General features: G+C 43.8%; 1 protein-coding gene and 1 pseudogene across 1 annotated transcript; both read right to left on the bottom strand.

The window, feature by feature from the left end:
* Window positions 1–4,206: 4,206 nt before the first annotated feature.
* On the bottom strand, window positions 4,207–5,385 carry LOC122492273 (annotated as a pseudogene).
* Window positions 5,386–6,773: 1,388 nt separating this feature from the next.
* LOC122492239 (aryl hydrocarbon receptor-like) lies at window positions 6,774–20,678 on the bottom strand. The gene is made up of 6 exons (XM_043595956.1): window positions 20,675–20,678; window positions 20,462–20,519; window positions 20,246–20,355; window positions 19,940–20,081; window positions 8,806–10,711; window positions 6,774–7,768 (listed from the first exon to the last, which is right to left on the bottom strand). Exons 1-6 carry the CDS (start codon window positions 20,676–20,678, stop codon window positions 7,688–7,690), a joined length of 2,301 nt encoding a protein of 766 aa, XP_043451891.1. The 3' UTR covers window positions 6,774–7,687.
* Window positions 20,679–22,057: the final 1,379 nt, after the last annotated feature.

Below are 22,057 nucleotides of genomic sequence, written 5' to 3'. Positions count from 1 at the left end.
CATCCCAACAAGTGTCTTCCTTAATGTCTTCACCCATCTAGCCCACCCCCTCACCAACCTCCCCTCCAGCAACCCTCAGTTTGTTCTCTATGTTTAAGAGTCTCTTACTGTTTAAGAGTCTCTTACAGGGGTGCCGCATGGCTCAGTTGGTTAAGCATCCAACTCTTGATTTTGGTGCAGGTCCCATTCTCACGGTTCATGAGTTCAAGTCCTGCATGCAGCTCTGTGCTGGCAGCATGGAGCCTCCTTGGGATTCTCTCTCTCCCTCTCTCTGCCCCTTCCCAGATAGCACACTCTCTCAAAATAAATAAACATTTTTTAAAAAGAGTCTCTTACGGTTTGCCTCTTTTTATCTTATTTTATTTTTCCTTCCATTCCCCTATGTTCATCTGTTTTGTTTTAAATTCCTCATAGGAGTGAAATCATATTACATTTGTCTTTCTCTGATTGACTTATTTGCTTAGCATAATATATTCTAGTTCCATCCATGTTGTTGCAGTGGCAAGATTTCATTCTTTTTGATTGCTCTTTTTGATTGCTGAAAAATATTTCACTATATATATATATATATATATATATATATATATGCATGCCACATCCTCTTTATCCATTCAGTAGTTGATGGACATTTGGACAATGTATTCAGCATTTTTGTATCCTTTGGATAAATACCCAGTAGTTCTTTGCAGGTGACTCTAACATATCTGTCACCTTGTGTTGGCATCTATTGATCATCTTTTTTCATTCATGTTGGGCTCTCCTTGGTTCTTGGTATGACAATTTATTTTCAACTGAAACTTGGATATTTGGGGTATTATGTTATGAGACTCTGGATCTTAATTTAGATCTTCTATTTTAGCTGGCTTCTCCTGACACTGCTCTAGCAGGGGAAGTGGGAACACTGCCTTGTTACAGCCAGGTGGGTGTAGAGGTCTAGGTTCCACACTTGGCCACCATTGACACTGAGGAAGAGGTTCTTGCTGTCAGGGCAAGGATGAGAGTTCTGGCTCCCCTCAAAGCCTCTACTAATACCTCTGGCTGAGTGGGGTTGGAGTGGCTTGTCACTGCTCCCCATCTGGTCTCCACTGACACTGCTGGGTCTTGGGTCTTGTTAGTGCCCACTGGAGCAAAAGTCCTGGCTCCCTACCTGGTATTCTGTGACTGCACCCTGGCGGAGGGTTTGTGCTGCCTGGAGACGGTGAAAGTCTTGTTCTTTGCTCATATGATTGACTATGGGTCACAGTATTTTCTGTGGTGTTTGGGTGGAGTACAGAAATCATATCTAAAGGTTTTCTGTTTTGCTAGGTGGTCCCCCTTCTGGTTACTTGATTAGAGAGAGCCAGTTTTTATTGGACCTCTCTTAGTCTGTGCTCATTGGTGTTTTCAGTTGGCTTCTTCAGCTCCAAGTCTGGGATACATTAAACAAACAAACAAACAAACAAACAAACAAAAACAACAAAACCCAACCCAACCAACAACCAAACAAAACAGGTAACTCAGTGCTGTGTTATCCCTTGGGGTCTAATGTTTCTAGTTGTTCTGTCTTATTCTCTCCACTTCAGCCTTTTTAAAAATGTGTGTCTTATACATAATGTTTAGGGCTTTCAGTTGTACCTAGTAAAAGAATAAGGGGAAAAGTCAACGTTTTCCTGGGGGTAGAATTCTTTTTTTAAAATGGAAAAAATATATGCCTTGCCATGAATAGATAAGCAAGACCTCCTAAATAATGTAAAAATAAAATAATGCTGTTCCATCTAGGTACTATTACTGGGAAAGTACCCAGCTGAGCCCTAGTTTCTGCTTAAAAGAATAGATGTTTATGGCATTACGGACTTCACAGAACCACACTGGGGGATTATCCTGGATATTAACAAGACCCCCTACATCACATCCTGAGGATCCCACACTTTGGGAAGTGCCATTTTATGTAACTGGTCCCTTTCACAATAGAAGCATAGGGAGAATTTTAAAAAGTATTTTTAATGTTATGGAGCATCATACATACCCACTAATAATAAAAGGACACCCATGAGGGGCGCCTGGGTGGCTCAGTCGGTTGGGCGGCCGACTTCAGCTCAGGTCATGATCTCGCGGTCCATGAGGGCTGTGAGTTCGAGCCCCGCGTCGGGCTCTGTGCTGACAGCTCAGAGCCAGGAGCCTGTTTCAGATTCTGTGTCTCCCTCTCTCTGACCCTCCCCTGTTCATGCTCTGTCTCTCTCTGTCTCAAAAATAAATAAATGTTAAAAAAAATAAAAAAAAAAAAGGACACCCATGAGCCCACCACTGGTGAGAGAAACAGAACATTACCAATATTGGGAACACCCTGCTTGCCCCTCCCAATCACATCCTATTTTTTGCTTTTTGTTTTCACCCCCTGCCCCCACAGTTTTGATATTTAGGCTTTATCATTCTTTAATACATGTGTGTGTTTTGTTAATAAAATAGTTTCATTTTAATTATTTTAAACTTTATATAAATGGTATCATACTATGTGTATTCTTCTACAATTTACATGTTTTATCTGACATTATGTCTCTGAAATTCACCCATGTTAATGCATGCATTAGTTTCCATTGATGAATGCAGTATCCCATCATATGGCTATTACAGAATTTGCTTGCCTTGTTGGTGTCTCAAGGATTTTGCAGCCACCACAATATCTGTAAATATCTCACAATATATCTGTGCAATCATTTATCTTCTTTTGTGTATCTAGGAAGAGTAGTGTGCACTTGTTCAACTTCACTGATAATTATTTTCCAAATTTGAATTCTTTTCCAAATTTATAACAATGTAAACTCTCACAAGTAGAGTCTAATATATTCCACCCCTTTGGGTTCATCCTCTTTTCAGCTCTTTGTACTTCCTCGATCTGGGCAGTGGAATTACTGGATCATAGGGTAGATCTATTTTTAATTTTTTTTTTAAAAATTTTTAACGTTTATTTATTATTGAGAGACAGAGAGAGACAGAGCATGAGCATGGGAGGGGCAGAGAGAGGAGGAGACACAGAATATAAAGCAGGCTCCAGGCTCTGAGCACAGAGCCTGATGCGGGGCTCAAACTCACGAACTGCGAGATCATGACCTGAGCCGAAGTCGGACGCCCAACCGACTGAGCCACCCAGGCGCCCCTATTTTTAATGTTTTTGAGGAATCTCCACACTGTTTTCCACAGTGGCTGCACCGGATTGCATTCCCAGCTGCTGTTGGAAATCATAAACAGAAAACCCAACTCTGTTTACCAACAAGGGTTTCCTTTTCTCCATATCCTGGCCAACATCCTTATTTCTTGTCTTTTTGATTCTAGCCATTCTGACTGGTGTGAGGTGATATCTAGTTGTGGTTTTGATTTGCATTTCCCTGATGACGAGTGACGTTGATCATCTTTTCATGTGTCTGTTAGTCATCTGTATGTCTTCTTTGGAGAAAAGTCTGTCCAGGTCCTCTGCCCATTTCTAAGTTGGATTTTTTTTGGTGGTGAATTGTATGGAGTTCTTTATATATTTTGGATATTAACCTCTTATTGGCGATATCATTTGCAACTATCTTCTTCCATTCAGTAGGTTGCCTTTTGTTGATAGTTTTTTCTTTTAATTTTGGTGTAGTCCCAATAGTTTGTTTTTATTTGTGTTTCCATTTCAAGTGGCATATTTTATGAATAAAGGTTACTAATTTTTAACGTATCTAAAAAGTATTTACCCATTCTTTCCTTTTTTTTTTTTTTTTGTTTTTGCTTTTGCTCTTTATGTCTTGTTTTAGAAATTCTTTCCTATCCTGAGGTCATAAATATAATCTCTTATAGTTTTTTCTAAAATGCTGAAACTTTTGGGTTGCCTGGGTGGCTCAAGTGGTTACGTGTCCACCTTCAGCTCAGGTCATGATCTCGTGGTTCGTGAGTTCAAGCCCTGCATCCGGCTCTGTGCTGACAGCTCGGAGCCTGGAGCTTGCTTTGGATTCAGTGTCTCCCTCTTTCTCAGTCCCTCCCCCCATATGTTAGTGCTCTCTTTCTCTCTCTCAAAAGTAAATGTCTAAAAAATAAATAAAATGCTGAAACTTTTGCTTTTCCTAATGATCTGCTCCATTTAGACTTTATTAATTATCTGCTCCATAAGACTAAGACCCGATTTTATTATCTTCCATATGGATAACCAATCATTTTAGCTCCATTGCTGAATGACCTATCTGTGCCCTATAGCTTTTTTTCCCCCCTGCAAAAAGCTTTATTGTTTTATTGCTTCCATTTGGTCTGTGACTTGGTAGAGCATTCCAGGGTGGTTAAAAAATTGCCTAGTAGTTGCATAGAGAAGCTCAAGCAGAAGCCCTGGCACCAGAGGATTACCAGAGGGGCCCCTCAAAGGCGGTGGGGCTCCAGAGGCTGCTAGTCATGCTTGATGGTGAGGCTTTTGAAGAGATCCTTGCCCAACCCAGCCTGGGGCCAGCCAGCCTGCTAGAAGTGAGTCAGGTGGTCTCCATCCTCTTGATAAGTTTTACCTCCTCATTCAGGAAGTGGCTTTCCAGGAAGTCACAGAGACAGGGGTCTGCATGGGCAGAATCCAGGGGATGCAGACCCAAAAGGGCCTGGTTCAGGTTCTTCTTCAGAGCCAGGGCAGCTTCCATGGTATCCAGGGTTTTACTCCACTCATCTTGGGACAGCTCATATGTCCTAGAAGAGGATGCAGCTGCCATGCTGGTTTTGCATCTTCCAGAGATGCTCAGTGTCTTTGGGCTTCTCCTCAGCCAACTTGCAGAAGTGGCCCATGCCCTCCAGAGCCATGTCTTCATAGTAGAAATAGAAGCCTAGAGAGAGATAGGTGCTGGAGGGCCACAGATGCATGTTGGTGAGGTGGTTGACACCCCACCATGGGGGAATAATTCTGACAAACCTAGGAGCTCATGGTTTATTGGTAATAAGGAGCTAGCTCAAAGTAGGGTGCTGACTGGTCCTGGAGGCAGAGAGTGCTGAGAAGATGGCTCTGAAGGTTGCCACTGGAAAAAAGTTTGGAGGGTGGGTGGAGACTGGAAGAAGGGGAGTCCCAGGGTCTGCTCCATCCAAATACTGTTGAAGCAGGAGTCAGATCTGTGAGACTTCCAGGTGCACTAGAATAAACCAGTTCTATTCAGAACCGTAGTTCTGATCCCTTCTGGCATATGAGTTCCTGGATGTGTGGTCTATTTCTGGGCTCCTAATCTATTCCTCTGCTCTGTGTGACTGCACACCAATACCATACTCTCTTCATTGTTGTGCTTTATGAAAGCCTTGACAGGCAATATGGCAACTATAGCCTTTTGTTCTTCTTTATGACTAGATATCTTGATTAATCTTGGTCCTTCATCTGCCTTATACATTTTAAAGGTTTTTAAAGTTTACTTTTATTTATTTTGAGAGAGAGCTAAAGAGCAAGCAGGGGAGGGGCAGAGAGAGAGAGACAGAGAGAGAGAGAGGGAAGCCCAAGCAGGCTCGGCGGTGTCAACGCAGAGCCCAATGTGGGCCTTGAAGTCACAGACCATGAGATCATGACCTGAGCCGAAGTCAAGAGTCAGATGCTTAACCAACTGAGCCACCCAGGCACCCCTGCCTTATATATTTTTGAATCAATTTTTCAAGTTTTATGAGAAACCTGGCAAGTTTGACTGGAATTTCACTGAGTCCTTAGGCCAACTATAAATACCAATACTTTGTGATATTGGGTTTTCCAGTCAGAGCTGGGTGAGAGCTGCCCTGGACTTTCGTAGGCCTTCATGCTTAGAGTTGGGTCTGTCTAGACTCTAGCCCCTGTGTTACTGTGTTTCCTGTGGCCACCTGTGGGCCTAGCTCAGCTGCAGGAATCAGAGATCATTAGATGGCAAAGACAGAGAGCCCACCAAGCCTTCAGAAGATTCATGAATTGCCTATGTACCGAAAGCCTCTCCACCCATGGTACAGTCACCTCTCTTCTACTGAGTAGCAACTCGGGAATGAGAGATGATCCCAGGTCCAGTGCTGTGCTCTGGGCCTCCCAAATCTACCTGGGAAATCCCAGAAACCCAGGCATCCCCATCCTCCCTGTGTTCTTCTTCCATGATTAGTTCACACAAAGGCACATGATTCATCTTAGGTTAGTAAAAGTTATTGCTGGGAACTTCTGGGGAAATTTTACCTTTTATTGAAAGAGAGGCACAGAAAGGAAGGACAGACTCCTGTGTGGCACATTGTGGCTGTGGTTTGGGCTCTGGAACTGCCACATGTCCAGAGCGAAGCAAACACACTACACAGGGAAGCACCAAGAACCAGAGAGAAACATCAGCAACACTGGAGTATCCCAAAGACTCTCTTCTGCACTGGGCTTCTATCTGGGGAGCAACCCCTGATCTGTTTAAATCAGACAGAATTGGATTTTCTGTTTATGCCTTCAATAGCATCTTCTCTGATAATCCCTGAAGAGAACCGTAAATTCCCTCTACGAAACTCCCTACTGCACTGTCAGCCCACATGCTTGGTGGGAACCCTCCCCCAGCTCCAAGAGTGGTTTCCATGACCTTGGCTAATGAGGGGGCATATTCCTAATCCGTGAAGGTCCCGGACAGGAACCTAGTGCAGCCCCTCCCTGTCTGAACTTACAAACTCTGCAGCAGTGGAGGACCCTCTGGTCATTTTTATGCCAGAGTCTCTGGGCCTTCCCTTGAGTTGTAATGGAAGAAGCTCCCTTGGTTCCTTGAGCTGGTTGGAGCCCTGTACCCTAGAGGGTAGTGTGTGCCACACCCCACAAAAGAGTGAACCAGTATAGCCAGCCCCTCTGGCCACTCCTGACTACTTGTTTATTACCATTCATTAAGCACCCACTGTGTGCCTGGTTCTGGGTGACAGTGGTGAACACGTCCAATGGCGGTTGTACTTGATGATGTTTCATCCATTCAGCTCCTGAACAATGAGTCCTGTGGTTGAAGCCTCACAAGTCAGTGGAAGTGCTACTGTGAGTCTCGACCGTTCTGAGTCCTTTATGGCAGGAGAAGTAGTGGCCGCCAGTGTTTCTGTTTGCTCTGCTGGGAGACTGAGGTCCATGCACTCTGTGCCTCAAGGGTGCACCACTGTCTGGACCTTCCATCTACAGCGTCCCCATGCCTTCCTCTCAGGCAGGACACGATTCTTTCTGCACATGGGCTTCACAGAGGACCCTCTTCTCCCGTGTCCTAGATACTGGGTGAAGGCCAAACCCTTTTCAGGGGTCTAGGCCAAAGGGCTCACATCCCTTCTCCACGTGTGGCTCTCAGCATGTCATTGTGCTGTAAGAACCATGTGTCTGGGTGGCCCTGATTGTAAATAGGTTGTCTGATGCTGAGCCTCAGCTCTGAGCTTGGAAATGTCATTGTGAAGGCAAATGTTGGAATGTGTCTAGGGGGTTGGATGCCCATTATATCTCTTTCCTATGAACATTTTTGTGGATCAAAAGTTACTTTTCTAACAAGGATGAGAATTCTGTGTGTGTCTTGAGTATAAAGTGCACAGAATGAAATGAGGAAAAAAACCCCACATATCTTTGGGATACAGAGAATAAGGTTTCAGATATGTGTAATTACACATAGAAAACAGTTAACTATTGACCCAGAAATATGAAAATTTAAGATACTTCAATTCAAGGGAAAATGTTAATAGTTAAGGCTCCAAATCACGTTCACAGACAGGGGTGAAGAGCACGATATGGCCTAAGTCAGAATTTGGAGGAAAACGTGCTTCCTTTGAGGCTTGCAATCCCAGGTGCTCTGGTGCTGTGCACTTTGTTTTGATAACACTGCCATGGGAAAATGAGAAACATTTAGAACAGTTAGAACAAAATTATAGAACACGAGGGTTAATCCAAGGACTCTAAAATTGATACTTGATTACAAAAGATGTAAATTTGAGGCTTTAATTGGGAATTATTTTGGTTTCAGATATAAGTCTAACAAATTTGGTCTTTTGATTTTCTAACTTATGGCAGATGGAAAATAAAAAATTGAAAAGTGGTGTGAGCTGAAGGAGCCTGAAGACCCCAGAAATGAGAGGTGGCAGAGTGACACGAGACTGGGCAGAATATCCAGAGAAGTGAGGGGAGCTCCTACTGAAGTCATATGGGGCTACCTGGGGTTCAGGGACACCACATTCCTTCTTAGCGCTAAGGGCATCCCTGTATCACCAGAAAGGCACATCTGCTCCTCTGTGTGAGGCGGAGGGGCCACAACACCGCTGCTGTGACTTCCATCCAAAGCTGCTTTGGGGGGTGTATGCTACAGTTATTTGAAGAATCTGTGTGTGGAGGTCCTGCTTCCCTGGTAGCACCAGATGATGAATAGCACTCCTGTGGTAACCTGCTTTTGGGTAGTGGAAATGGTTCCAGGAGGGGAGCACAGCAGAAAAGGGCATCAAATTCAAAATTCTTACAACCAACCCAACTCTGGGTGTCCAAAACTGGGCTAAATTACATGCAGGTGTCCAGGTGGCTCAGTGATGGCCCAAGAGACACCAGAGTCAGAGCAGACTACAGCTGGAGGGCCTACCAGGTCATAACCAGGCTACTCCCAGGGGTAAAGCTGCTCCTGCCACCATTACTGGCCTCAGTTGACCAACACTGACAGTGACCTGCTATGTCTGCAGAATCCCTCCATGTGTGCCTGCTCTGCAGCCTCACAGCAATGCTGTGCCTAGGCCCAGCTGGGCTGGGGGATCTTCCAACAATACTGGCTAGCTGGGCTGATGCCTCCTCATATTCAGATCTGCCAGCAGCTCTGCATTTGGAGCACCCCTTCCTGCTACCCCCAAATTCCCATGGTCCTGCTTGCCAACACCTACCTGGAGCTGGAGGTCATGGCTGCCCTGCGTAGACGTAGACGGGCAGGCAGGGTCAGGATGGCAGGGAAGAAGAACAGGGCTGGACTGCACCTGGGATTTTACCACAGCACCTGGGGCTAGGATGACCGGTCTGTCCTTGCTCCGCCTTGTGGGTTCTGCTGGGCTCTTGCATTGGCTGCTGCCTATACCTGGGGAGCTGCTTTTGGAGGACAGGAAGGGGCTCGGCTGCAGGGTGGGGGGAATGGCATCTCTTGAGCAGCCACCCAGGTGCTGGACACTTGGAAATCCTTCTCTCACTGGCCCGTATGCCTCCTGGGTCTGCAGCCACTGCTGCTGCTTGGCAGCTGGGCAGGGGCAGTCCATGCTGTAAGAGTCCTGCATAGCCAAGGGTCTGTGCAGGAGCTCCTGGGAAGGACAGGCAGGGCTCCCCGAGAGCTGACTCACCACCAAGGAGTGGGGTGGGTGCTCTTGACTCCCAAGTGTGTCCTTTGGGGTACCTAGTGCCCCCTGCACAGATGGGGGCAAACCACAGCACAATTCAGGAGGAATGTCACTGGCTGGCCCTGCCCATGGAGGGCATGAGTTGGCCATGGTTGACTTCAGGTGGTGGAAGGGGTCAGGCTGGGCCTGCCTTGCCTCCACTTCCACAGGGACCATTACTGGCTGGCCTTGGATGGGGGAATCCCAAATGCTCTCCGAGGGATGAGTGCCCCAGGAGGTAGGGTCTGAGGAGATGAAGGGCCCTTGACACTGACCACTGTGTGAGGCTGTCCAGAGCATAGGTTCTTTGCAAAAATCAAGAAAACCAGGGTCTGGCTGATCCAGGTGTCCAGGGACAACATTTTCTCCTAAAGGGAGCAAAGATGTGTGGTTTGGCTGAAACACCTGAGCAGGCTGTCTGGGGCTGGAGGCCTCGGGGAGGGGGCTGAAGTCAAATATTGTTGGTTTCTGGCATATCCCAAAATTTAAAGGTGCTGCCTGGGTGTGCTGAGGCTGCCACTGTGGAGGGCTCTGGAATGTAGGGCCAGTGGTGAAAAAATGCTGGGTGTGTGTGTGAAGGCAGCTGGGCACTGTGCCCATGTTCTGAGGTGGAGTTACTTCCCCAGTTAGCTGGCCTGAGCCCAGAGAAGGCTGTGGCTTTAGGGTCTGTGGAACAGTTGTGCTGGTTGGTGGGGGCAATGCCACATTTCCACTGTCATGAAAAAGTACTTCCTTTTCCCTGTGGGAGCGCCCTCCCTGACTGGAGGGCAGTGGGTGGAAGTTCTGAGACCCTGCAGGGCCTGAGTCAGCCCTGAGAAGGCTCTCTTCCCACAAATACTGCTTGAGGTCAGTGACCCCCAGGTGCTGGAGAGTGGAGCAGAGATCAGGCTGTTCTTCTGTGTCCTTCTCCAGCAGGGTCTCAATGAGGGACAGGAAGGAGTGGTCTTCCTCCTTCTCTTTCTCTTCCTTGTCCTCATGTCTGCCATTGGACCCCTGCCTCTCCAAGGGTGAGCCTTGGGTGGTTGGGACCATGCAGGACAAATACATGGATTCATCTTGCCGCATCATGGCTCCCAGAAGAGAGCCTGGGTGCACAGGGCCCTGACCAGTGGGGGTGCCCTTCCTTGCCCGGATCCTCTTCCTGGCTGGGAGGGAAGTCAGAGGGCTCAGGGGGCTGCTATCATACAGAATGGCTTCCCCTGTGGTGAAGGTGAACGGCAGTTGCAGGGCCCTCTTGCGCAGGTGATCTTCCCCCTCTGCATTCCTATGGTTAACGAAACAAAAGACCACATCTGAAAATTGATATAAGAATGAAAACGGGGCTCTCCTGGTCAGGGGACAATAGTGGCCAAGTAACTGAGCAAAGGGCAGGACATCATCTGTTCTGGCTTGTCCATACAAGGGAGAAGCCACAATATCGAACTTGCTCCTCTCTTACATTCTTGGTAAGCACTTTCTGTCTTGGATTCTGAAGTAGTCTGAGGAAACTGCTTATTTGTGGGAGTAGTCCAAAAATCCATGTAGAAATTCCCTAAACTTTAAGTTTACTGTGAAAAGAATAAGTTATTATGCAAATATGACATACACATCTGTTTTTCATTGGGAAAAATAGTTTTCCTTCCTCCTCTCCCTTCCAAAAGACTCATGGGATATGGCTGCTATAGGGCTGCCCCAACAGTCATGTAACATCATGCTTAGCAAAGTGAAAAACCTTCAGCTGGGCTGACTCCATTTGATTTGTAGCTCTACAAAGGAAAAGTGACCTAAAAGGAGTGCCTTTGGCAGAAGCTGACCAGGATGCTATGGGCATAGGGATCCCCATCACTGGAGGGGCCTTTAGAGAAGCCGGTATCTCACCTGAAGATCTCTGGTCATAGCCTTTGTCTTTAAGTCTACTTTGCATGAATACAGCCATTCTTGCTTTCTTGTGCTTACTGTTTTTATTACATATGTTTTATTTTACATCTGATTCTTCCAACTTATTTGTGACACTATTTAAAAACATATCTCTTGTAGAAGACATATAGTTGAGCGCACTTTTTAAAATGCATTTTGATAATCTTTGTGTTTTAATTGGAGTGTTTTATCCATTAACATTTAATGGAATTATTGACATCTGGATTGGGGTCTTTTATATTACTATTTACTTTCTTTTTGTCCCTTCTTCCCCTACCCCCATCCACCCCTTTCCTGCCTAAATATATTACTTTTTTAAGAAATTAATTTTCATTTATATAATGGATTTTGGCTCTATCTTTTGCATTATATTTATAATGGCTGCTAGAACTTATGAAATACGCCTTCAACATTTCACTGTCTACTTATAATTAGTACTGTGTCACTTACATAAAACATGCACCTTTCCATGGTATAGTCCATGTGCTTCTAAAACCAATCTTTTATGCTAGTGATGTCACATCTATGGCATCTACATATGTTATAAATCACATATTATATTCTATTTTTGGCTGTAAGCAGTTGTATGTATTCTTTAAAAAGTAAAAAAAATAATATTTAATATTTATCCACATGTTTACCATTCTCATCCTCTCCACTCCTTTTTTTGAGGTTTAAGGTCTTAGTGGATATTATTTCCCTTCAGCCTGATGTATTTCTTTTAGCATTTATTAAACTGTAGGTCTACTGGCAATAAATTGTTAGGGGTTTTTTTTGGTGTTGTTGCTTAATAGAAATGTCTTTATTTGCTATTATTTTTGAAGGATATGTTCACTGGTCACAGAATACAGAGTTGACAAATTTTAAAAGGATTTCATAGATATTGTTCTAATGTCTTATGATCACCATTGTTTCTGATGAGAAGTCCACAATAATTGGAATCATTGTTTCTTATATGTAATGTCCTTTTTATCTTAAATTGCCTTTAAAGTTTTCTCTTTATCTTTGGTGTTCAACATCTGACAAGACTATGCCTTGGTGTGGTTTTCTTTGTATTTATCCTGATTGGAATTCACTGAGGTTCTTGAATCTGCAGTTACAATTTTCATCAAATTGGGGAAGTTTTTGGTCATTATTTCTTCAAACATATGGACACATGCTTGCACACACACACACACACACACACACACACACACAGATGGATGGACAGATAGACAGATATAGATATATTGCCCACTCAGTTCTTTTTCAGCATTCCATTTACCTACATGTTAGACCTTTTGATACTGTCCCATAGATCCCTCAGGCTGTTTATTTCTTTTTTCAATCTTTTTTCCCCTCTTTGTTCTATTGATTGGATGATTCTATTCATTTAGCTTCAGGTCATAAACTCTCCTGTCATCTCCAATCTGTTGTTAAATCCACCCAGTGAGCTTTCTATTTTAGATACTATCTCAAATTTTCTGTTTCTTATAAAAAAAAATACATGGAAGCCCCAAAGAAAAGGAAAACACAACAGTCCAAAACCTTTGGGATGCAGCAAAGGCAGCCCTAAGAGGGAAGTATATTGCAATACAGGTCTACCTCAAGATGCAAGAAAAGTCTCAAATACAAAACCTAACCTTATACCTTAAGGAGCTAGCAAAGGAACAGCAAATAAAGCCTAAAGTCATCAGAAAAAGGAAATTAATAAAGATTGGAGCAGAAATAAACAACATAGAAACAATAACAAGTAGTAGAAAAGATCAATGAAATGAAGAGCTGGATTTTTGAAAGAATTAATAAATTGATAACCTCCTAGCTAGACTTATCAAAAAGAAAAGAGAAAGGACCCAAATGAAGTCACAAATGAGGAGAAGAAATCACAAGGGACACCACAGAAATACAATTATAAGAGAATATTATGGGGACACCTGGGTGGTTCAGGCAGTTAAGCATCTGACTCTTGGTTTTAGCTCAGGTCATGATCTCACGGTTCGTGGGTTCAAGCCTCACACTGGGCTCTGTGCTGACAGTACAGAGCCTGCTTTGGAGTCTCTGTCTCCCCCTCTCTCTGCCCCTACCCTGCATGCTCTCTCTCTCTCTCTCTCAAAAAATTTTTAAGAAGAGAATATTATGAAAAATTATATGCCAACAAACTGAACAATCTGGAAAGAATGGATACTTTCCTAGAAACGTGTGAACTACCAAAACTGAAATAAGAAGAAATAGAAAACTTGAACATACTCATAACCAGCAAAGAAATTGGATCAGTAATGAAAAAATCTCCCAACAAAAGTCCAGGGCCAGATGGTTTCAGAGGGGAATTCTACCAAACATTTAAAGAAGAATTAATACCTATTCTTCTCAAACTGTAGAAAGAAAGAAAGAAAGAAAGAAAGAAAGAAAGAAAGAAAGAAAGAAAGAAAGAAAGAAAGAAAGAAAGAAAGAAATGGAAGGAAAACTTCCAGACTCATTCTACAAGGCCAGCATTACCTTGATTCCAAAACCAGACAAAGACCCCACTAAAAAAGAGAATTACAGGTCAATATTCCTGATGAACATGGATGCAAAAATTCTCAACAAGATACTAGCAAATTGAATCCAACAGTACATTAAAATAGTCATTCACCATGATCAAGTGGGATTTATTCCTGGGCTGCAGTGTGGTTCAATATTCACAAATCAATCAATGTGATATACCACATTAATAAAAGAAAGGATAAGAACCATATGATCCTCTCAATAGATGTGGCAAAAACATTTGACAAAATAAAGCATCCATTCTTGATAAAAACTCTCAACAAAGTAGGTATAGAAGGAACATACCTCAACATCATAAAGCCATATATGAAAGACTCACAGCTAATATAATCCTCAATGAATGGGGGAAAAATGAGAGCTTTACGTCATGGAAAAACAGTCCTTTTTCCTCAGGAACAGGACAGCGATGTCCACTCTCACCACTAATATGTAACATATAGTACTGACGGTCTTGGCCTCAGTAACCAGACAATAAAAATAAATGAAAGGCACCCAAGTCAGCAAGGCAGAAATCAGACTTTCACTATTTTCAGACGACATGATACTCTATGTAGAAAACCCCAAAGACTCCACACAAAAAAATTGCTAGAACTGAAACATGCATCTAGCAAAGTCATAGGATATAAAATCAATGTACAGAAATCTGTTGCATTTCTATACACCAATATTGAAGCATCAGAAAAAGATATCAAGAAATTAATCCTATTTATAACTGTACCAAAACCAATAAGATATCTAGTAATAAAACTAACCAAAGAGGTAAAAGATCTGTACTCTGAAAACTATAGAACACTTATGAAAAAAAATTGAGGACACAAAGAAATAGGAAGACATTCCATGCTCATGGATTGGAAGAACAAATATTGTTAAAATGTCTATACCACCCAAAGCAATCTACACATTTAATGCAATCCCTATTTTTTTTTTCAACGTTTATTTATTTTTGGGACAGAGAGAGACAGAGCATGAACGGGGGAGGGGGAGAGAGAGGGGGAGACACAGAATCAGGAACAGGCTCCAGGCTCTGAGCCATCAGCCCAGAGCCTGGCGCGGGGCTCCAACTCACGGACCGCGAGATCGTGACCTGGCTGAAGTCAGACGCTTAACCGACTGCACCACCCAGGCGCCCCATTGCAATCCCTATTAAAATACCAACTGGGGCACCTGGGTGGCTCAGTCGGTTAAGCATCCGACTTTGCCTCGGGTCATGATCTCACAGTTTGTGGATTTGAGCCCTGCGTAGGGCTCTGTGCTGACAGCTCGGAGCCTGGAGCCTGCTTCAGATTCTGTGTCTCCCTCTCTCTCTCTGCTGTCCCCCACTCGCACCTTCTCTCTCTCTCAAAAAATAAACAATAAAATAAAATAAAATAAAATACCAACAGCATTTTTCACAGTGCTAGTACAGACAATTCTAAAATTTGTATGGAACCACAAAAGACTCTGAATAGCCAAAGCAATCCTGGAAAAGAAAAACAAATTTGGAGGCATCATGTTTCCAGACTTCAAGCTATATTACAAAGTTTAGCCATCAAGACAGTATGGTACTGGCACAAAAACAGAACACATAGAACAGAATAGAAAACCCAGAAATGGATCCACAACTATATGGTAAAGTAATCTTTGATAAAGCTGGAAAGAATATCCAATGGAAAAAAGACAGTCTCTTCAACGAATGGTGTTGGGAATCCTGGACAGCAACATGCAAAAGAATGAAACTGGACCACTTTCTTCCACCAGACACAAAAAAGAAATTCAAAATGGATGAAAGATCTAAACATTAGGATACCATCAAAATCCAAGAGAAGAGCACAGGGAGCAACCCCTTTGACCTCAGCCAGAGAAACTTCTTACTAGATATGGCTCTAGAGGCAAGGGAAACAAAAGCAAAAATAACTATTGGGACTTCATCAAGATAACAAGCTTCTGCACAGTGAAGGAAACAATCAACAAAATGAAAAAGCAGCCTACAGAATGGGAGAAGATATTTGCACATGACATATCTGATAAAGGGTCAGCATCCAAAATCTATAAAGAGCTTATCATACTCAACACCCAAAAAACAAATAATCCAGTGAAGAAATGGGCAGAAGGCATGAATAGACATTTCTCCAAAGAAGACATCCAGATAGCTAACAGACACATGAAAGCATGCTCTACATCACTCATCAGGGAAATAGGACTCAAAACCATGATGAGATACTACCTCACATCTGTCAGAATGGCTAAATTAATAACACAGGAAACAAGTGTTGGTGATGATGCGGAGAAAGGGGAATTCTCTTACACTGGAATGCAAACAGATGCAGCCACTCTGGAAAACAGTATGGAGATTCCTCAGAATGTTAAAAATAGAACTTCCCTATACTCCAGCAATTGCACTGCTAGGTATTTACCCAAAGGACACAAAATTACTGATTTGAAGGGGCACATGCACCCCAATATTTATGGCAACATTATCAACAATAGCCAAACTATGAAAGGAGCCCAAGTGTGCACTGATTAACGGATGAAGAATACACACACACACACACACACACACACGGAATATTACTCTGCCATCAAGAAGAAAGAAATCTTGCCATTGGCAACAACATGGATGGAGGTAGAATGTATTATGCCAAGCAAAATAAGTCCATCAGAGAAAGACAAATACCATATGACTTCACTCATCTGTGTAATTTAGAAAACAAAATGGATGAATAAATGCAAAGGGGAAAAAAGAGAAAGAGGGAAACAAACCAAAGGAGATTCTTTACAATAGAGAACAAAGAGGGTTGATGGAGGGAGGTGGGTAGGAGATGGGCTAAATGGGTGATGGGCATCACTTGTTGGGATAAGCACTGGGTGTTATATGTAAGTGATGAATCACTAAATTCTACTCCTGAAAACAACATTACACTATATGTTAACTAATGAGAATTTAAATAAAACTTTGGAGATGAAAAAAATTTGTTTCTTATAGTTTCTATTTTTCTGTTCTGAATTCATCATAGCAGTCATCATAGGCATATTTTCTTTCATGTCCATAAGCATAATTATAATAGTTGCTATAAAATTCTTATCTAGTGTTTGGGCCTTCTTAGAGCTGGTCTCCAGGGACTGCCTTTAGTTTTGAAACTTTCTTTCCTGTTTCTTCATATATCTGGTAATTTTGGGTTGCATCCTTGACCAAACAACAAGTAAATTTGGATTTAATCCTGGACATTGTGATGTTATACTGTAGATTCTTATTCTGTCACGTTCCTCCAAAGACCATTGACGTTTTTGCTTTGTTGAACTTGACCGAAAATGCAAATTCTGTTTCCCTTGTGATGGGCAACAGCTGGAATCTGTTTGGTTTCTTTAGGCCTCAGGTTGGCTATCCATCCCACACATACATGGTTCAGGGGTGAGCGGATTTGGGCTAAGTTTATTCACAGAACTTGAGGGCTCTTTCTCTTCAGCTCTCTCTCTAGAAGAGAGAAGTTAAAAACTAGAAATTATTATTTCATTTTGCAGCTGCTGCGGTCACTGCACTCTCTGTTGTCTAGTTCTCATGTCATTGAGACCATAAATTTTCTATTTGGGTGTTAACCTGCCCAGCCCCCAGGGCAGTCTTCCTTCAGACTAAACGCAGTAAAACCCAGGAAACTCACCCAGTGCCATTCCCTTCTTTCAAGTGTTGATTCTCCAGTGACTGGTTAGTTGTTGTTGTTTTATAATATTTTGTCCAGAAGTTTTAGTTATAGCTGTTACTATAGCTGTTACTTATGGGAGGGCTGATGCAAAAATTACCAGCAGCAGAACTGTTCCATGAAAGTTTCACAAAAAGAGAATCAAATGTGGATAAAATTTCATTGTAAAAGGTATGAAGGTAAATACCTTTCATTGTAAAAAGGTATGATTTAACTTTCCCTATCCTTCAAATGGTTACTTTGTTGCCCCAACCTCACTTACTCTGTCCTGTTCTGTGGATTTAAAACACTTCTTATTTGAGCAATTAATTTTTCATATGTTAACATAGTTTTGTTTCTTGACACCTTGCTTCTTCATTGCTCTATCTGGTGCTAGGACAATCTGTGCTAAAGTTGGTGTTGCAGTAAGACTGGCCAGAGAATAATTTGGTACAACCTTTCTTGAAAGCCATTTGATAATAGTATCAAGGGCCTTTGAAATGTTTTAACCCTTTGACCTAAATATTCCACTCCTGAGAATTCTCCTAAGGAAATCAGAATAGCAGCCAGATATTTATATACAAAAGTGTTCATCACAATGCCTTCATAATAATGGAAAAACCCCTTCCTAATTCCAATATTTAATAAAAGGGTATGATGTATCCAAAGAGGAGCATACTGTACTGTCATAAAGATATTTATGGATACTTTTGATATGAGAACTTGCTTTCAACTTATTCTTAGGTGGAAACACCAGAATATAAAACTATATATAGAATATAGTTTCAAGTATAAAACTTAAATATGAGCCAAAACATACCCGAAGGAAATACATCAATATATTGACAACAATTTCTCTGAGTAGTAGGATAACAGCTGATTCTCATTTCACTTTTGCAATGTTTCTCATTTTCTAAATTTTCAAGAATGGGAATGTATTACTTTTATACTTAATGAAATCAACATCACTCAACAAAACTACTGGGTTCTGAACATCTGGCTCAGTGATGCCAAGGAGTAATAGAGCTGCTAAGAGCCATAGAAAATGCATACTGAAGCTCTCTTATTTTTGCAAGGCAGCAAACTGAGGCACATTTACGAGGTGTTTTATCTGAGACCAGGGTGAAATCAAGCTCAGAATCCAAGTGATTTGATGCAGTTCTATAATTTCCTGTGATCTAAGCATTATTCAGGAAGGCTGTAGGCTCAGAAAGCAGGAACGTTTTGTTATGTGTGGCATATTTTGGCATTATTGGCTTTCTGGTCACTGTTCAAAATATGACACTAATTAGACCTGGGCCAGATGACTTATCTAGGCTCTTTCATCATTCCCTACATTTCCAATTGTGACCATCTATGTTATACATGTATGCTATAGACCCAAATGGGGTCTGGCCATGTAAGTTCACATGCTGAAAGAGAACACTTCGTGGTAACAATTAGACTCCTCTTGTTTGTATGCATATTACAGCTCACAAAGTATGCTGCAGATAGATGAGAAAGTGGCCATGAAACCCGGGTCTTCTGGACGTGAGTGGCAGATTTGTGTTACCCAGAACGTGTACCCTACTGAGGAGAGCCTACAGAGTGATAGCTTTGATTCTCTTCTTCCCTAAACCACGTTACCAATGCAGAAAAGTGGCAAAAAAGTGGGGGAGTCAGGCTGAAGGAATGGCATTTCTGAGGAGAGACACATGGTCAGATTTTTGCAGAGTGCAATGGGAAGCAGTGACTTCCTTTGAATATAGCTGACGAAAGATTCTATGTTCAGAATTTGAACTCTGGGTAAATAGGAACCTGGGAATTCTCTGTAAGCAGTTTTCAGGGCCTTGATATGAGCAACCATTTTGGTATAGGCCCAAGGAGCCACGAATATGAGAATCGGTGACCCAGGCAAATACGAGAATTTGACATAAAGCCCTGTCTGTGGTTCTTTTAGGGAAAAAAGGTGTGCATGTACATGCTTGCACTAATTGTTCAGCAGAAGCAGGCGAGTCCATTACAAAAGCCAAAGGCACACACGGATACTTGCGCTAGTCTCTTTCTCCTAGACTCCGCCAGCCACACTGGGACAAGGCCGACTGAATCCATGGAACTGAACCCATGTGCTCACAAAGCGCCTCCCCTCCCCCTCGTGGAGTGCTCCGCCTACCCTACTGTTGGCCGAGATTGAGGCTCACGGGAATTGAGCGTCCTGCCTACGGCCAAACAACTATAGATGAGCTGCAGCTTTACTTGGCCCCTGAAAGCTGGGTGGACGTCAGAGGCTGCCAACTCGAGGCTAGAGGAAACCTCGCTCCCAAGGCAGGGTTTCAGACCCTCCCTTCCGGTTCTCATTTGCATTGGGTCCTTTGCACAAGGATCTCGTCGTACCGTACGGGCTTTTAGTTACGTCTTGTTGCACGATTACACTTAGGTCGGGACCTTGCTTTTACGACAGGGTCCTCACAGGGGGACCTCAAGGACTTCATTTCTGTCGGGTTTCGCACTGCCGCTGGGCCCCAGCGGACGTCACGCCCTTACGACAGGTCCCTCCATCCCCCCCCCCCCCCGCGCCCCCCGTCCCCCGGGGCCGCACTTACGTCAGGGCCCGCTGCCGGGCGACGATGCAGTCCGGCTGGCCGCCACGGAACACCAGGCGGGCGTTGGACTGCACCCACAGCCAGCCGGCCTGCTTGGTGAGCAGCCGGAACACCGTGAGGCCGCTCTCGCCCGTCCTCATCACTGCAGAGAGAGCCTGCGCTCGCATCGGAGCTCAGACGCGCACCTGCCCTCCCTGGGAGCCCTCTGCAGGAGGGGGGACAGCAGGCGGGGGGGGGGGGGGGGGGGAGGATTTGCCCCAGCCCCGCGGGGCGGGGTTGGGCCCTGAGGGCGCCTCCCGAACTCACTCCGCACGTGATTCTCGGCGCAGTGCATCATGTCGGCCGCGTGGATGAACTGGTAGCCCGATCCTTTCCTGCAGAGTTCGCTGTCGGTGTAACCCAGGACCACCTTGCCTCTGTGCAGAGGAGACACCGCACTCCTTTATGTTACGGCCTTGCTGTTCATCCCTCAAACTCCTAACAGTTCTCCGTTGCAGCCTTTTCTGCTTTGTGCCCACCCACCGAAGCGCCCAGGAGCGGTCTTCCCCAGGACACTCCAGGTCCGGCAAGGGTACCTCTCCTGCCACAGGGTTGGAGCAGGACCTTTAAGAGGCCTCTGCACTGACAGGATCGTCTCGGACACTTCTACCACACTTGTAATCCAAAATGCTGTTTAAGCCTGTGCTTACTTGTCTGCGCTGTGGAACAGGGGTCTCTGTCTGTACCTACAGTTACTCATGTGGGTGAACAAGTGAACTTTGGTTAAGGAGAAGTCCCACAGCTTTCATCAAAGGGCTCTGTGGCTCCCCAGCATGCTAAGGACCAGTCTTTGAGTAAGAAATAAAACGTGCATATTATAGTTGTAACAACACATTGAATCACTTGCTTTCTAGAATGTGTTCTAAGGGGCATGTTAATTGATTTCCCCAAGAAAGGTTCAGTCGTCAAATAAAATTTGGGAAAAGTTGGGTCAAACCCAACTAAATTAGATTTTTTATAGTGGGACTTCTTGGGGGTTCACGATGATTAGTTACTAGAAGTCTTTAAGAGGGAGAAAATTATCACTAAGGATTTGTTCTCTGCATCACACTAACCTAAACCCCATATTCCTACATGGAAGGTTTGCTACACCACCCCCATAAGCAGCATCTTTTAAACTAACATTACAGGACCTGTTTGGACAGGATTGGCCAGTTGTTCTTGCCTTGCCTTTGGTTCTAGATTCAGGATTTGGGCTAACTAGTAACTAGTAACTAGTGTCCAAGCACTCTTGGTTCCCTAGGAGTCACGATTTCTGGTCAGAGCGTTGTACCTGGAATCACAGGCTATAGGTGTGAAATCCAATTTGTGTTTTGTTTGGAAAAGAAATGTTTTGTTTTGGAGCTCCAGGATGGTGAGTGGCTGGCAAGGTGTTGCAATTGCAAACAGGGTGAGTTGAGGAGACATGAGGATGCCATCTTCTGATCTATTGTTCTGCCCAGGGAGGAGTTTCAGATGGCCATGGAAATTCAGCTCCTAGAAAAAGCAGACCCCAAATGTAATGAGAAGACAAAGGAGAAGAGGATGTGAAGTAGCTAAAACAGTTGATACAACTTTCCCTTTATGGAACTCAGAGGGTCCAGTGTCCTTCTTGTAGTTGAACAGGTAGGACTCCTCAGTATAGGTGTGTGCAGGCTTGGAGCCTTCTCATTCTGCTCTGCCCATCTGGCCCTGATCATTTTTCATGGCTTCTCCATCCTCCCTTAGGTCCTTGACCCACACAGCCTTTTTCATAGAGCCACAGAGTTGATTGAGCTGTGAGAGGGTGTACGATTCCAGGAATTGATAGGCACTTTTAGCTGATTTGGGGGATGGTGAAGAAGGTGTATATTAACATCCTGAGTTCACCAGGGATCTCCACTTAGGACTGTACTGTAGGTAACAGGTGTAACTAAATATCAAGTAAACATGTCCCATATCTTAACCAGGCAGAGGAAAGTTCAAAAGACAACCTGGGATTCTGAAATGGCAGTGAGCTGAAGGCCAGATGGCCCTTCCTGGGATGGTGAGGAAGCCTGGCTCACCCCTTGGGCAGTGTTCCATCTGAGCAGAGCCATGCTCTGTTGTAGGAAGTTCCTG

This window comes from Prionailurus bengalensis, chromosome C2 (assembly GCF_016509475.1).
Source record: "Prionailurus bengalensis isolate Pbe53 chromosome C2, Fcat_Pben_1.1_paternal_pri, whole genome shotgun sequence".
In the NCBI taxonomy this organism is placed as follows: domain Eukaryota; kingdom Metazoa; phylum Chordata; class Mammalia; order Carnivora; family Felidae; genus Prionailurus; species Prionailurus bengalensis.
This window is presented reverse-complemented; position numbering and strand designations above follow the sequence as displayed.

Bases quoted from the DNA above. Each gene is read 5' to 3' on its own strand.
- LOC122492239 (XM_043595956.1), bottom strand. The intron at 20,356-20,461 runs GTGGGTGGGCAC...TCCTCTGCACAG, and splicing joins GACCGCTCCTGGGCGCTTCG to AGGCAAGGTGGTCCTGGGTT. The intron at 7,769-8,805 runs GTAGGTGTTGGC...TTCCCATGGCAG, and splicing joins GCCATGACCTCCAGCTCCAG to TGTTATCAAAACAAAGTGCA.